The following is a 15,017-nucleotide window of genomic DNA, read 5'->3' on the forward strand; positions in this document are numbered from 1 at the left end:
AACAAGCAGAATGTGTGTGTGTGTGTTTGGTTTTTCAAGACTAGATTTCTCTGTGTAACAGCATTGACTGTCCTGGAACTTGCTTTATAGACCAGGCTGGCCTTGAACCCACAGAGATCCACCTGCCCCTGCCTCCTGAGTGCTAGGATTACAGGCTTGTGCCACCACCACCCAGAAATAAATGAACTTCAAACACTTCAACACTGAAGCTAGTTTGACAATTTTAAAGGAAAACTGAAAACTCCTGTTCAATCTCATCTTCAGGGGAGACAGGAGGCTCAGTGGGTAGAGATGCTTGTCGAGAAGCTTGATGATCTGATGATCCCTGGAACCGACATAAGGTAGAGAACCAAGTCCACCAAGTTGTCCTTTGACCTCCATATGCATGCTGTTACACCTGCCCCCCGACACACAGAAACATCCCACAAGTGTGCATGCACAAATACTTTTTAACAATCTGCTCCTTAAATCATATTGTGACTTCATTACATCCCTCAACTCATGCCTGATTAACAGAGGGTTTTAAAAGTGGTGTAAACACAGAAGTGATCTCGTTGCTCAAATTCTGCCCATTCCAGCTCATCACTGTTGAATTAAAGAGTGCTTAATACGATCCAGGCAGATAATAAGGCCTGAGGAAAGGACTGGCGTGAACAGGAGGGGTGGAGCCAGTCTTCATCCATCCCTCTCCACAGCTATAGCTAATCAAATGTATCACAGGAGATGCTCCTGGCTGATTAGATTCTAGTGGTTGAAAATGGGTCTTGTTTTTGTTGATGCTTTATTTTGTTATTTTCCAACACGATCTCAAAAAAGCCAACACAAGGAATTTGGGAATGAGAGTTACAACCCTGAAGGTGGTGTGAGTGCCTTGGGTTACATCCCCTTCAGTGCCTTATGGTCAACATCATGTACAGGTCATAGAAATCAATGAACATCACAGTGTACAAAACTAAATAACCACCTGGTGAGCCACGAGACAGAGGAGCACTGATGAAAACTGTCAGTTCATATAGGACCACAGATATTCAAAACAAATGCCCTTAGGAAGCAGTTTCCAAGCCTAGGTGGGAACTCTCAGCAGAAAGCAGGGACCAGAGCTGTGTGCCTCAGGTCTACACATGCATCTTTCTTCCATTCCCCCAAACACAAACACTTGCAAAGGTGTGGTTATGAGAACACACAAAAGCAACAGGACCTGTCCTGCAGGAGGAAGCAAGAGGACACACAGACCTGTTGCTGACCCTTTGCAAGGCAGTTCTTAATTACGTCATCACTCACATGTGTCACTGTTAACATCGCTGGAAAAGAACATGACATTCAACATGTTAAGGATCTTGCACAAAGCAAATGACAGTAGGTTTTATTAACATATCTTACAACGTCACTTATTCCTAGTTTTGTAATTCCTGCTTAATTATAAAGGTTGATTTTGCTTCTACAGTAATGTACTGTATTTAAATGATCATTCATACAAGATCACACCAGTACATGTTTTTGAATAATATACACACATCACTCTAGCTTGGACCTGTTATTTTAAAAGTGGGTTTATAAATGGGACTTATAAAAGTTAGGGGAAATGGAAGTTCTAATTTAGCAGCATGCATGTATGTATTCAAGTACAATTCTCAACCAAGTGCTTTTTTAAAACTTACTGGCGACTAATTCACCAATATCAAAATAAACACTATCAAATATCCAAATTTTAAAGTTAAGGCTAATATTTTCACTTCACATCCATATGCACAACCATAAACATTCCGTTTAAATATGTAGTGATCAAAGTCTGAATACATTATACCATGTATATATAGCATCAGAGTTCCAAACTGTAGAATTATTCAAGTCCATGAATCCTGTAACAGTATTTACTAGAGATGTAATTAGCATTTTGCTCCTCAACCACACTTACAATGGTCTGATATTCATAATGACTGATGCAGAAAGGTAACAGCTGAACTTATAACACAGTATTTTTTAAAGAGCAGGTGTTGGAAAGACAGTGATTCACCTGAACAAATCATTCTAGTCTTACAGAAAGTTATCTTAATATTGTAAATGTATATAAAAATAGCAAGCCACTTCCACATATAAAGCGCTGCAGGTAGTCTGACAATCTGAACTCCTCTGCTTCCCTTACTTTAATGCAATGCTGTTATTTGATGTTAACTTTCATATCCTGTAATGCCTTGTCATTCCAAAAGTTTAGAACATGGGTCTATTATTTTTATATTTTCTCACTCAGTGTTTCTTAGTTCACTTGTTATTTTTTATTTGTTTGGTTTTTTGAGACATGGTTTCTCTGTGTAGCCCTGGCTGTCCTGGAACTCATTTTGTAGACCAGGCTGGCCTTGAACTCACAGAAATCCATCTGCCTCTGTCTCCCAAGTGCTGGGATTAAAGGCATGCATCACCACCGCAATATAACAAGCCATGGAAATCCGAAGTGCCAGGAATTGCTTGATAGTACTATATGTGTGAAGTAATCATCAAATTATTGAATCACCTGTAAAAAAAAAAATCTTGGAAGCAATAAAACATGCTTTTCTGTCATCTTCCTTCCATCTTACTGAGTGTATTTTAGCTCAGTTACTCTCATTCTGAACTAAAACCCCTAATACCTAAGCTGATCTTATAGCAGTTTCACGAGGGTCAGCCCCTCTGAGCCTTTCCCCCTTTGGGAAACCACACAGATGTAGCAGTGATTATATTGCATGAACATAACACACACGAGTGCTTCAGTCGGTAGGAAAGTTCCAGAAATTAAAGTTCATCTGTTGGGACCAATGAGCATTTTCAATATGGTCATAGAAATACAAGCTTGGTTGGTAAAAAGGTGAGCATGCACAGAATCAAAACTCTGCCATGTATTCGTTCTCAACCCTTTTGACTTTATTGTAAAATCTACTTGTCACTAACAACTCTTGATAATTCATTCAATTGAAATGGCAAATTGATTTTTGAGTGTGTGGTGCTGAAGATGAAACTCAGGTTTTGAGAATGTCAGCTAAGCAGTCTACCATTGAGCTATACCCTCAGCCCACACATTTTCATTTTTAAGGCCCTCCCCCACCACACATATGCTCAGCCTCTCCCCCAGTGCACTGCACTATACTGACAGCAGCTATCTATTTTACAGCTAGTTCAATTATTTACCCGGGGAAAGCGTTTATGAAATTCCTGAGAATGAATTAAGTTTTCAGCAAAGCCTTAAACTTTTAACAGATTCTCACAATAAGAAAAAAATTTAAAGTTCTACTATTAGACCAATTTTTACTATACAATATTTCACATAAATCATGTTTTACATTTTTTCTAATTACATACAGCAAAAATCTCAAATCAATACAAGGATGACAAAGAAAAAGATGCATTATGTTTAGCAGATGCAAATGAAAACACATAGCAGTAAACTTCAATCAAATCACATCCACTCTATCAGTGAATAGCTGATAAGGGCATTATAGGGGAAATCATTTCTGAATAATTTTTGTGGACAAGTTGTGCTTTTTATTAATTGTGCACTTAAAAAATGACCACTAAAGAATGATTTAACTTACTTGTTGTCCAGATATTGAGAAAAATTATTATATCATTAATGTGGTTACCAAGCACCTAATTTTGGAAAGGCTTCATAATGTTATGTTTTCTTTTAAATCCCTCAGCAAAGACATCAATCCCCCCAAATTAAATTAAAGCTTACTGTTGATAAATCAATATCAATGAAAATGGTAATATATGCAATGCTGAGGTGTATGTCACAGCCCATTGTAATGTGGACCCCATCTTTTATTGATGTGGTCAAAAGTGTGCGAAATCCACTGCTGCTCGAGAACCCTGTATCGCTCCTCACAGATGTAGAGAGGTTTGCCTCGCCTGCAACACAAAGAACAAGGGCATTAAGTTATACAAGCAGTCAGGCTTTCATATGCGTCTCTTCTTTAACATGCTGCAGCAAAGACAACTATGACTTTATTTAGTGTGGTCTGCATTTTGGATAGGAAAAATATTTCCAAGCTAGAAATAACTATTTAAATTAATGATTGTCAGACTTTGTAATATTTTAAGTTACAATTGCAAAACCAAGTGTGGTACACTTGTTTCTATGCTAGAGCTTCAGGAAAACACCTGACACATCCAAGCAGGGCTAACCTAAGGTCCCGGTCCTCTTCTCCATGAGCATCCAGATAGACGGAACCCCAGAGGCAGAAGCGGTGGCCTCGAATGATGATAATCACTGATGCATTGATTAAAAGGAAAATTCCAGTTCCGGCACCACAATTCTGAGAATGCTTTAAAACAAAAAAATTAAAATATAACAATACACTTTAAATCAAATGGCCTTTACAGAAAAATCAACATCTTAATTGTTAATAATATAAAACTATTTAATTTTAAAATAAGATTTCATCTATCTAAAGCCATAACCTCAGCCCCCACAGCTAGTTGATGCATTGGGAAGAGTCTGGGTAAGCACTATGCAGCTGTAGCTCACCTAGCTCAGAGGCTAGCTAGCACCCTCGGGCATCAGTGAAACTATTTCCCAGCTCAGTGGAAAAGTGGGTAAGAGTAAGGAGAACTGAAATTGTACTTAAGAAAGGTTTTGTGTCTTAAATAACAGCCTGGGTTTTGCCTCTGAATGCACTGTTTAACTCAGACTGTGAAGAGCTTTTCCCCTGGGCTGGATTTATACTTCTGCCACTTGCTTACCAGCACACATTCACAGTAACTTTGTTGCTTGCAGCACAGGCCTTTCAGGCATACAAAAGTGCCACAAACAAGGCAAACAGCTGGGTCTTTAGGAACCTTGGTGCAGACACTACAGGTTTTTCTATGGTAGTACTGAAAAATGGTGTTGTAATTCTCAGGCAACTGTAGTAGGTGTGGTAACTTCCATCTTGACTCTTGGATAAGCAAAGCCTAAAACATCCAAAATAAATAAATAAATAATTCAGCCATCAGTCCATGTATATAGGATATTAAAATTACACATTCAATTTTTAAAAGGCTTTTATTTAGACTTACTCTAAGAATCCTTCTTTTCCCATTTTACAAACAAAAAGTCCTTTAGAAATTATTATTCTTTATTTCCATACAGATTTCAATTATAACATGTAAAATTTTATAGTAAGCACCCTAAAGCATGTTATTTTTTAAGAGAAAAAAGATAGTATCTCTGAACATGCATGAAAATATATTTGTAAATAAAATAGCTAAACATATTCTGACATTGGGTCTTGACCTGTCACACATAAATGATTTTTACACTTTTCTTTAGCAGAAGTCAAATTGTAAGTTATTATTCCCTCCTATAATAGGTAACAACCATATAGTTTAGGCTCTCAAGGGTATTAGTGTCTATAAGTGCTAGCCTATAACTCTTCGAATAAACTTCTTAGTTGCAAAGGAAAAACTCCACGTTAGTTAAAGCTTCCTGCGGGGCAAACTTTATTTACTATTTGCAGTTGTAAAAAGGTACTGGATTTATTTTTTCTAGATATTACTCCATTCACAGTATAGTTGGATATGCTTATTAGGTGACTAATTTCTATAATACACTTTCTAGGAACTGAGAAACTCAAAGAAAAATAAGAATTTCTGTTCTGTGAGGCCTTCATTAAGATCATTAAAAAGCTGGGTGGTGGTGGTGCACACCTTTAATCCTAGCACTTGGGAGGCAGAGAAGGGCGGATCTCTATGAGTTCCAGGACAGCCAAGGCTACACAGAGAAACCCTGTCTGGAAAAAGCAAACAAAGATACATTAAAGAAACAAATGCTGTAAACAGAAGCTGAGCTCAGTGGCACTTGGAGATTCAGAGCTCATCACACTTGAGGCCCTGGTTTGAATCTTGTCCATGAATACAGAAATGATTAAACACAGCACTAGAGATGGAGGAGGTTAGGACTATAAAGATGGACTAACAGACAATCTTGATCGAAGAGGTAAAGCCTCAAAAAGTGATAGATTCAACAGAAGGGTAGTAGGGCTGCCTGAGACAGAAGCAGCAGCAATGGACAAATTTACAGGCATTTTAAAGTCTGCAATGCACTCATGAGTTGGTATACTAACAATGGAAACAGAAGAAAATGATGAAAGCCCTGACCACCAAATGGGGCAGTCTTCCTAAATATGCAGACAACACCCAGATGAAACATAAGCAGGGACATGTTCCATGAGAACTAGAAGATGCTGATGATTTGCATCTAAGATCAGAAAGTCACCTGCATGGACTCTCACCCTAGTTACTTTCTGACTTTTACTAGCAGAAAAACAGTCTAGAGTCTTCATATCTGAACAATTTCTGCTGTCTTATTGCCTTACTTTATCTACTAAAGGGCAACAGAACTACCCTTTAGAACAATGTCTTCACATCACTCCATTTCTCAATTAACAGTAATTCCTTTATAAAGAAAGGCTGTACAGAAACCATGACAAAAGCAGCGCCCCCTGCTGCCTGCTTTCCCACTCTCTGGTGGCAAACCCCTTAGCAACCAAGCTGGCACCATAAAGCCACATTCAGTTAAAGACATAATCTTTGCGTTTTCAGTTCAAATACTTTTTAAACATGAGACAACAGTTTCACAACTAAGAATATAATTTATTAACTTTATTTTTTTATCTTCCAGTGCTACTGTGATAGTTGCTTAAATGATTTAATCAAAATCTACTGGCTTAAGCTAAAAGTAACAACTAATAGACCTTTTTAGCTGACATATTTCTGCTTTTTACTACTTATGAGTCAACTATTTCTTCAACTTTATCAGTTTAACCTGCTGCCACACATGACCTGAAATTTGAATGTTTCCATTGTTCTCTTACCTATGAGCACGTCGCCACCATGACAAGCGGCTTACTCTTTCTACATACCTTTCCTTGTTCTGCGTGCCTCTCCGTAAATGACCTTATCTCAAAACACCACTGAGTTATAATGTCAAATGCTGCAACTGGCCAGTCCAGACATGAGGCACTGATGAACGGGTGATCTGTTTGGTAAAAAGTTGGCAGAAGTCCCAGGCAGCTTGCAAGAACTGAAAATTCTTCTTCTTCCTTTTAGACATGAAATAGAATTTTCAAGATATTTTAATTGTCATCTGCACCAATTACTTCCTCAAATGAAAATAAGTGAAAGAAGTAGAAGCAACAAAAAGGGGAGAAGGGTCCTCCTATTTTATCCAAGGATCCTCCAAATATTTTTTCTTTAAAATATAACTCCTACAAGTCTTCCATCTGCTTCTTTTATACAATTGTCATATAAACTGTAACTGATGAATAGTTTACAGAAGTTAGCAGTTCAATAAAAAGCATGTACATTGAGCTGGGTGTGGCAGGTACACCCATAATCTAACACTCAGAGATAGAAGCAGGAATATAAAAGTTCAAGTTTGAAGAAACAGTTTGAAGGCAGCTTGTGATGGGAGATGTCATTCTGTAAATATGTTTCTCTTATTGGTTAATGAATAAAGCACTGTTGGCCAATAGGAAAGCAGGATAGGTGGGTCTATGAGATGAGGAGAGAGGAAGTGGTAGGGAGGAGATTCAAGATGGAGGATAGAGAGCAGCATGCCAGCCCCTCTCTCCGGTAAAATGAAACCACGTGGAAATACTTAGATTAATAGAAATGGATTAATATTTAAGACAGAGCTAGCTAATAAGAAATGCTAGTAACTGGCCAACAGAATTATATCTAATACAGTATCTCTGTGTGTTATTTGGGGCTGGCACGGCGGTGGCTCCAGGCTGCCGGAAAAACTTACTCATAACAAGCTTGAACTATAAATTATGACACTATGCCTCAAAACCCACGGGCAAGGGTGCAGCTGAGTGGTAGGGTGCTTGAAAGGCTCTGCATCTGATCACCAGCCCAAGAAATGGGGCTGTAGTGGACTGGTCACCAATGTAGATAAAGAACAAAACCCATAGAATTCACAGGAAGAAAAGCTAGATAATTTTCTCAGGCTCAATACACATAAAGCAAAGTTGTTTTCATTTTGTTTTATTTTGAAAGAGTGCTGGGGGGTAATTTTTTAATTCACAGAATGATCTGTCAAATCTGAAGCTCTGATCAGTAATAAAAGAAGTAGAGAAATGAGAATAAATAATATGTATTCTTTATATTTGTTTTTCTCCTCTTTTTGAGGCAGGCTCACACTATATCACATTGGCTGGCCTGGATTCTCTAATCAAGATTGGCTTCAAAAGTTTTATTTTCTTTATGAGACATTGTCTCAAGTATCCCAAGCTCACCTCACATTCGCAAAGTAGTTAAGACCTTAAACTTCTGGTCTTCTTGCCTCTACCTCCCAAGTACTGGGATTAAACACTATGCCCAGTGCCAGGGATTGAATACAAGCTTCCGAGCATGTTAGGCAAGAACTCTCCAACTGAGCCACGCCACCAACCCCCTTAAGCTTACTTTTAAAGGTGCCTGTTAGTCTTATAAACACAAACAGATTTTCCCAGACCCTCTGTATTTAATCAAGGCTGTGTTGGAGGCTAGTGAATCTCCTCTCCTTTGCATGCTGGGTCAATTCCTATTCCATTCAAAGCCCATCTTCCCAGAGATGTAACTAACGACACTTCATAACACCCAGCTTCATTCAGGAAACACATCAACCCTTCCATACCTTACAGATGCTTCAATTCCTGTATCTATGATTTTTACTAATTATATCAAAAATAACTTTGCCTCCTGATAAGACTAGTTCCACCAGGCTTGGCACATAATGAACTTTTATAAAAGCATGTGATGCCATTGATACAAATATCAGCAGAATGAGCACCATTCTTATTCAAGTATTTGGCCTAAATTTGCACTAAATTGATCTAAAACTGCTCACCCATCCATAATTATCAATGTTATCAGGAAAAAAAATAAGTGATGCTAATAACCACAAAACAATAATATGGACACCTAGTCCTTTGAGCTAGACTGACATGTCCTCATAGCACTGTTCTGCATATTAAGTGATGTAAGGTTTCTACTATGTATCAGTATGATTTAAAAATTGGCCTGCTGTAATAAGGATCCCTACTCCCTACCCCAAATTATACCTGGCAACTTGGTAGATCTTCCCCAAAGAGGTGGTGCTGAAGAAGGCTACTGATCCTGAGGAAAGGTAAACAGAAGGCCTGGATGTATTTTTCCATGGAATCAGGAGACCAAGCAATAGGACTAACCTAAAGTTAACAAAGAAAAATGTAAGAATTCATTCTGCAATAGATGCAGCTTTTCAAACACTCATTCTTAGTGGCAACAACACAATCTAAGAGAACAGACATACCACTGCACACTCCTGGGTTCCTTCTTCACAATACAACTTCCCTTTCGACAGTTCACTTACAACAAAGCTCAGCAGCACCTCACCAGACTTCTCTGCATCACACGTATTCTGCGGGAAAAGTTAAAACATCAACTTTACATTGGACACTGAAAGAAAAGTTCATGGAAATAATCCCCTTTCATGTAGTAAAATCGCAATTGTATTATTTCTCAAACAGGTGAACTTCATTTCTTCTAAATCCAGGTTAATTATATACTGTATTCACAAAATTGAGTAAGTGGTTAAAACTATCCCAATTATGCCTTTAAAACACAGAATGTAGTATTGTGGTGGTGCACACCTTTAGTCCCAGCACTTGGGAGGCAGAGGCAGGTGGATCTCTGTGAGTTCCAGGCCAGCCTCATCTACAGAGCAAGTTCCAGGACAGGTTCCAAAGCCACAGAGAAACCCTATCTTGATAAGAAAACAAAACAAAAAAAAAAAAAAAAAAAAAAAAAAAAACAGAACAAAACAACAACAAAAACCCAGAATGTAATATATATTATGTATGTAAGTATGTATGTATGTATGTATGTACATATATATCCCAAAAAACTTCCACTCCTGAGAACTGATCCTGAAGAGGAGTTCCCCTGAGCTATGGAACACTGACTTAGATACTTTACAGGTAACAAATACAACAGATCTGAACTATAGGGAAAAGGTTTGCAACCTGGAAAGAGTCAAATAAAAGTGTATATTAACAGCATTTCATATGTAATAAAAAAATAATAAGGTCACAATGCCTACAAATTCCCTAAAGACGTTTTTAAAAATCTTTGTGTAAAAATATAACTGTGATAAAATATTTATCATACAATATATAAGTAACTGCATTAAATAATGCTCTATAAATGAAGCTTGGTAACCACTTACATTTCATAAGAAAGGGAAAAGTTATAAATTAAAACTTTTCAACAAGCTGGGCATAGTGGTTCATACCAGCACTCAGGAGGCAGAGGCAGAAGAATCTCTGTGAGTTCAAGGCCAGCCTGATCTACAAAGTGACTTCTGGGACAGCCAGAGCTATTATACAGAGAAACCCTGTTTTGAAAAACAAACAAAATAAAACTTTTCTTTAAAATTTTCAATAAAAATTTTATATCAAAGAAATGTATCCCTTATTCACTGATATATTAAAATAATACAAATATATAATCATAATAATGTTGAAATCTAAAAAATTTCTATAGTCATTCTCCTTATTAACTATACTTTTAAAATATAAAGAATAACTGAAAACACATCAAGGAATTTAAGCTTGCTCTGAACTCTTACTGTTATTTTTGCGAATTAAATTTTAAATTAATTAACTTGCATTCATACATGTATGCAGTACCTACTGTACACTCTCCTCAGCAGTTAGCATACAAGGTAAGCACTCTACCACTGAGCTTCCCTTCCAGCACCATCCTGAATAATGATGGCATTCACAGCTGGAGAACAGAACCTGTTAACTGGTGATGCTTGCTTTTTTACCCTCAATGTTCCATCCATGTTACTGTTTTCTTTTCACCTAGACTGTGAACTCCAAAATGTCTACAACTATAATTCCCATTTTCCAAAAATTCTTCTTCATAAAGAAACTCTAGTAACAAACATGTGTGGCTAATGAATAGAATTTTTCTTGATAATTTTGGAGCTTCTGACCTTGCAAAATGAGGCAAGTCACACTGTGAGTGCAGCTGTAAACTCAGGAATGTTTTCTACTTTAGAATTAGGACATAATATCCATAAAGCAGAAGAGAAAACTTTAAATAAAAATTGGGTTTTTTTTTTTTTTTTAAAGCACGTTCAGACAAGTTCTAAGGTCAGAAGCTCCAAAATTATCAGGTTTTGAATTCCTGTCTTGGCTTCCTTCAATGGACTGTGACTCAGGGCATATAAACCAAATAAACCTTTCTTCTCCAAGTTGCTTTTGGTCATTACATTTTATCATAACAATAGTAACCCTCTAAGACATTCAATAAAACATTTTCTTATTTTTCTTTCCCTTTCCCCCCCATAGGTGTTCCATTTCCAATTAAAACAACTGTTAATTCATTTTGTCTCTCTAACAACCACTCTTAGATTAGGCTGGAGCTGAGGGGTGGAGCATTCAGGAGCACCACAAAAACAAAACAGAAAAATTCTCTCTCTCTCTCTCTCTCCCTCTCTCTCACACACACACAGCCAAATACATAGTCTCATTTGCTTCCATCCCCAACTTAAATGGCTTCCCAAACTACTGAGTGAGATGGAAGTCAGGGAGACACTACCTTTCTAAGAGCGCCAACGTGTTTCCAGGCTGACCGATCCTCTTCACTGCCCTTGACTGAAAGTGCTGCCAGAGCCTGTGTGTACAGTAGGGTGAAGAGTACCTTCACAATGCAGGTGAAGTGTTCTACAACAGGAAGACAACACCATTTGTATGCAACGTAGACATTTTGAACTCAAGAAAATTTCACACATATATACCTTTCCCTGCATTGTAACTTTTCAGCATATGTATGGTTAATAAAATGAAATTATAATGGGCTATATTTTCTCTATTGTTCTTACTGTTGCCATGGCCTAAACAACTTAAAGGAAGAATGATCTGCTGTGTCTCATCCTTTCAGTTGTAGTAGAAGTCAGGGTGACAAGAGCATGATGCTAGGACTCTCAGATGCTTTCCCCTTCTCTTTTCCCATTGGCCCCCAGCCTGTGAGATAACACTGCCCATATTCATGGCTGGTTTCTCCTCCCAAGAAATACCCTCACAGACACAGCCAAATTGTACCTCCCTAATCAACTAGAGACAGGCTCTCACTATGTCTACTAGGCAGTTCTTAAAATTCAACCAAATTGGCAGCCAAAATCATCCATCACACTTCCCAACAAACCCAAAATTATGACTGCTCCTCTATTTATTATGCAATTATGAAATGTCAGTGAGAAGCAATGTCTTCTAGAAGGTGCTCTCACCTTGGCCTGGTAGAGCAGCTCTGTGATCCTAACTACTTGAGAGTTTGGGGCAAAAGGATTGCAAGTTCAAGGCCTGCCATCCCTGTACAGTGAGCTCAAGACCACTGAGAAATTAATGACTTTGCCTTAAGAAAAAGAGGCAGATTAGGCAGTAAGGTGCTTGGTACACAAACATGAGGTCCTGATTTCCATCCACTAAATCCATGAAAAGCCAGGTACAGAGGCACACATCTGTAACAACAACACTGGGGTGTAGAGGGAAACATCCAATGTGACCAGCCAATGTAACCAAATTGTCAAGTTCCAGATTTAGTGACAGACTCGGCAGCCAATAAAAAGATCTTAACTGGGAAGCCATTCAGACACTACTGAAGTAGATTTCTTTTCATAAGCTTCTTTAAATTAAAAAGTAATCCACAAAGAGACATAACAGCTACTATAAATAATATTTTAGCCTTTTGTTATAGGAAAGTCTTATTTCAACAGGGCGGTATGACACATGCCTTTAATTCCAGCACTCAGTGGGCAGAGGCAGTCGGATCTCTGAGTTCAAGGCCAGCTTAGTCTACAGAGCAAGTTCCAGGACAGGCTCCAAAGCTAGAGAAACCCTGTCTCCATATAATTTAAAAAAGAGGAGGCGGAAAGAAAGGTCTTATTTCTTTCTTTTTCTTTTCTTTTCTTTTTTTTTTTTTTTTTTTTTTTTTTGTTTTGTTTTGTTTTTGTTTTGTTTGTTTGTTTTGGTCTTGTTTTGCTTTGCTTTGTTTTTTGAAGACCAGGTTTCTCTGTGTAGCCCTGGCTGTCCTGGAACTCATTTTGTAGACCAGGCTGGCCCTGTCTCTCCCTCCTGAGTGCTGGGATTAAAGGCTGCCTGATTTCTATAGCCTAAGGCTGACTTTGCTTTCTCAATCCTCAGTCAAACTTTAATAAATCATAAATAATATATCACCACAATAGGATATGAAAATACATTAGACTCTTTATTCTTTTCCTAAAAGTACCATAGAAATTCTTTAGAAGAAAGTCAGGATAGCATATGCCTTTAATCCCAGCACTCAGGAGGCTGAGGCCAGTGGACATCTGTGAATTTGAGGCCAGCCTGATCTACAAAGGAAGTTCTAGGACAGCCAGGACTACACAGAGAAACCGTGTCTCAAAAAAACTGAAGGAAAAAAGATAAGAACCCTTCTATGGAGTATTTTGCACTGCATGGAAACACCAAATGTTCCTACTCTTCCCTTTTATCATCTAGAGTTACTAATGACATGTACTCAATCCCTCACACACACACACACCCCAAAAAAAATCTGATATGCTTTTCTAGGCCAGAAGCTGCATTCCATTTTCTCTTTGGTAAGTGAAGAACCCAAATAGTTTAATAAGTTTTTATTTTATTTAACATCCCAAAGTGCGCTTACTAAGGTAGTTAATGCTAGCCCCTTGAGTATTCTTCAGGCAACTGAATTTTGTTTCTAATAATCTGCCAACATTCCCAGGAAGATTATATAAAAGTGATCACAAGAGAAGAACTAAAGATTGAAATGAGAGTAATAGTGTTTTTTTTTTTTAATTTCAAAACAGAAAATAAGCAATTACACAGAAAATAAATCACCTCATTCTATTCTGTACATGTTGATGACTGTATGTGGCCTGAATGAGATGACCCCATAGGCTTATGTATTCAAACGTTTGGTTCCCAGCAGCTGGAACTGCTTAGGAAGGATTAGGAGGTGTGTGGCCTTGTTGGAGGAGGTGTGTCACGCGAGGTGAGCTTTGAGGTTTCAAAAGCCCATGTCAAGCCCAGTCTGTCTCTAGGTCTCCATCTTACAAATAAGATACAAGTTCTCAGCTACTATCCAGCACCATGCCTGCCTGCTGCCATACTTCCCACCATCATCAGTATTAACCCTCTGAAACAGTAAGCAAGACCCCACTTAAGAGCTCCTTCATCAGCTATCTTGGTCATGGTATCTTCACAGAAATCAAACAGTAAGGCAGACTGTTATGTGCCAAGTAGCAAGAATATACCAGAGTTGGTCTAGTGCACCTCCAAGAAAACCTATGACAGTATGAGTGTCAACGGAGAAGCATGGGCAGGTTAATATGGGAGAAGAAAGGGAAGTCTACAAAGAAGGCTGGAACCCTGGGAGTTTGGAAGTGATGAGCATGCTCACCATGTGCCTACCCTGCAAACACAGTAACTACCATGACCTCTGCCCCGTTTATCCTCCCCATCTACCACTGTCTTCACCAGTTCTCTCTGCTGTGGTTTCTCAACTCTCATTTTTTAATTCCATTATAATCTGTTGCTTCTATAACTGAAAACACTTCCTCCTGCTATTCTTTATTATATAACTATTTCTTTGTCTATGGTCACAAATTCTCAGGAGAATTGTTCAATATTCTTTTAAATATGGTAAGAACTATGGAACTGCTCAGAAAATGTACATATACATATCAGATTTTTCCAGGCAGTTTTAGAAGATTCGTGGTTTCATTGAAGTCCACAATAAAGTCTAGAATCATAAATCTCTGGTCTAAGGTCCACTGTAGTGAGGCATGCCTTTAATTCCAGCACTCAAAGACAAGAGGCAAGAGGATCTCTGTGAGTTAAAGGCCAGCTTGTTCTACATAGTGAGTTCCAGGGCAGCCAGGGCTATGTAGAGAAATCCTGTCTAAATGCCACACACCACCTCCCCCTGCAAAAACAGAGAAGAAGCTTTCAAAGATGTATAGGGTCGCATCAACC

General features: G+C 38.2%; 1 protein-coding gene across 1 annotated transcript in view; it reads right to left on the minus strand.

The window, feature by feature from the left end:
- Positions 1-1,328: 1,328 nt before the first annotated feature.
- The window catches only part of Ubr3 (ubiquitin protein ligase E3 component n-recognin 3), a 145,627-nt gene continuing 131,938 nt past the window's right edge, over positions 1,329-15,017 (minus strand). Inside the window, exons 33-39 of the mRNA XM_051184512.1 lie at positions 11,584-11,708; positions 9,287-9,394; positions 9,057-9,182; positions 6,873-7,052; positions 4,714-4,923; positions 4,156-4,295; positions 1,329-3,879 (exon numbers count right to left, since the gene is read on the minus strand). Coding sequence (XP_051040469.1) covers positions 3,762-3,879; positions 4,156-4,295; positions 4,714-4,923; positions 6,873-7,052; positions 9,057-9,182; positions 9,287-9,394; positions 11,584-11,708 — 1,007 coding nt within the window. The 3' untranslated portion in view covers positions 1,329-3,761. The remainder of the gene's footprint in view (positions 3,880-4,155; positions 4,296-4,713; positions 4,924-6,872; positions 7,053-9,056; positions 9,183-9,286; positions 9,395-11,583; positions 11,709-15,017) is intronic.

The sequence above is a fragment of the Phodopus roborovskii genome, unplaced genomic scaffold (genome assembly GCF_943737965.1).
Source record: "Phodopus roborovskii unplaced genomic scaffold, PHOROB, whole genome shotgun sequence".
Lineage (NCBI taxonomy): Eukaryota > Metazoa > Chordata > Mammalia > Rodentia > Cricetidae > Phodopus > Phodopus roborovskii.